The sequence below is a fragment of the Emiliania huxleyi genome, assembly GCF_000372725.1.
Source record: "Emiliania huxleyi CCMP1516 unplaced genomic scaffold EMIHUscaffold_8473, whole genome shotgun sequence".
Lineage (NCBI taxonomy): Eukaryota > Haptophyta > Isochrysidales > Noelaerhabdaceae > Emiliania > Emiliania huxleyi.
This window is the reverse complement of record NW_005195683.1, coordinates 1-1,253: the sequence shown is the minus strand read 5'-3', so window position 1 is coordinate 1,253 and position 1,253 is coordinate 1. Positions and strand designations below refer to the sequence as shown.

General features: G+C 58.4%; 1 protein-coding gene across 1 annotated transcript; it reads right to left on the bottom strand.

Annotated features, from left to right (window-relative positions):
- Positions 1–369: 369 nt before the first annotated feature.
- Positions 370–882, bottom strand: EMIHUDRAFT_258976 (hypothetical protein; the record flags this gene model as incomplete). The annotated part of the gene is made up of 2 exons (XM_005758636.1): positions 370–616; positions 800–882. The coding sequence occupies 2 exons, from the start codon at positions 880–882 to the stop codon at positions 370–372; spliced, it is 330 nt and encodes a 109-aa protein (XP_005758693.1).
- Positions 883–1,253: the final 371 nt, after the last annotated feature.

Sequence of the window (1,253 nt, the reverse complement as noted above, 5' to 3'; positions counted from 1 at the left end):
GATGGTTGGTGGTACTCTCCTGCAACCACAGTCCTTCCTGAGACATGGCAGGCCACTCTCAAGCCCTAGAAAGAGAAGAGATCGGCAAGCCCTAACAAGCACCAGATCAACAAACGACTTGGGGAGGGTAAAAAGAAAGAAAGAAAACAGACAACCCAAGGGAGGGATGGGAGGACGGCACGCCGCCTTGGGGAGGGTTGACATCGTGATCGAGGGAGCTTTGTTGTAAAATCGGGTATGTTCGTAAGACATATACTGAAAATGCGAGAGAGAGATTTTTAGAAGCCAACAAGAAATGTGAGAGAGAGATTTTGAGAAGCCAACAAGAAATGTGTCACACAGAGTGATTTGCGCTCGGCAGCTTGTCGACTACCAGCCGGAGCCGGAGTCGGAACCGTAGCCGAGATGGTCTTCGAGGGTGTCGAATATGTCATTCGCCTCGCTAGTGGAGCCGGTGCCGCATGAGTCGCGGTCGGAGGAGGAGTCGTCGGAGGAGCGGTCGCGCCTGATGCGCTCTGCGCCGAAAATGGAGAACTCGCGCTTGTCGCGCCTGATGCGCTCTGCGAGGGGGCCGGGGTCGTGGTCGTCGTGCTCCAGCGTCGGGTAGGTAGCGCGCCTTGCGACCTTGTCGGCCGAGCTGCCTCTCTCTCTTGAAATGTGTAAAGAAAGAAAGAAAGAAGCAAAACAGACAACCCAAGGGAGGGATGGGAGGACGGCACGCCGCCACCACACAGGGATTTTAAGGAGAGGTGTGTGAAGAAATGTGTGTCTCTTCTTGAAAATGCTAGCAAAATTCTACCTTGACACGCTGTTCGATTGCTTGCTTTTCGGCCCGACGGGAAGCAGCGTCTCGAGTCGCTTCGGCCGACGACCCCATGCCATACTTTCCCAGCGAGGAGGAGGTGCAAAAACTCAAGGCGTCCGCGCGGTGCGATCAGCCGGGCGACGACTTGAACAGCGTGCCCTCTGCCTGCCGCTTTCGCTGCTCCTCGCACCGCCTTGGCGACGGGACGTGGGGCCAGGTGTTTGCAGGGCGCCGCAACGCCCGCGGAGCGGCCTCCGAGTTCGCCGTCAAGGTCATCTCACCGTCTCGCACGCACAACACCAGCTTCACGCCCTCCCAGCTCGTGAAGTCCGAGGGCTACGTGATGGAGCGGCTCGGCGACCATCCGAACATTGTCAAGCTGGTAGCTCATGGCCCTGCCGCCTCGCTCTTCGCGTCGCCGAAGCGCAAGTCGCTCCTGCGCGCCCCG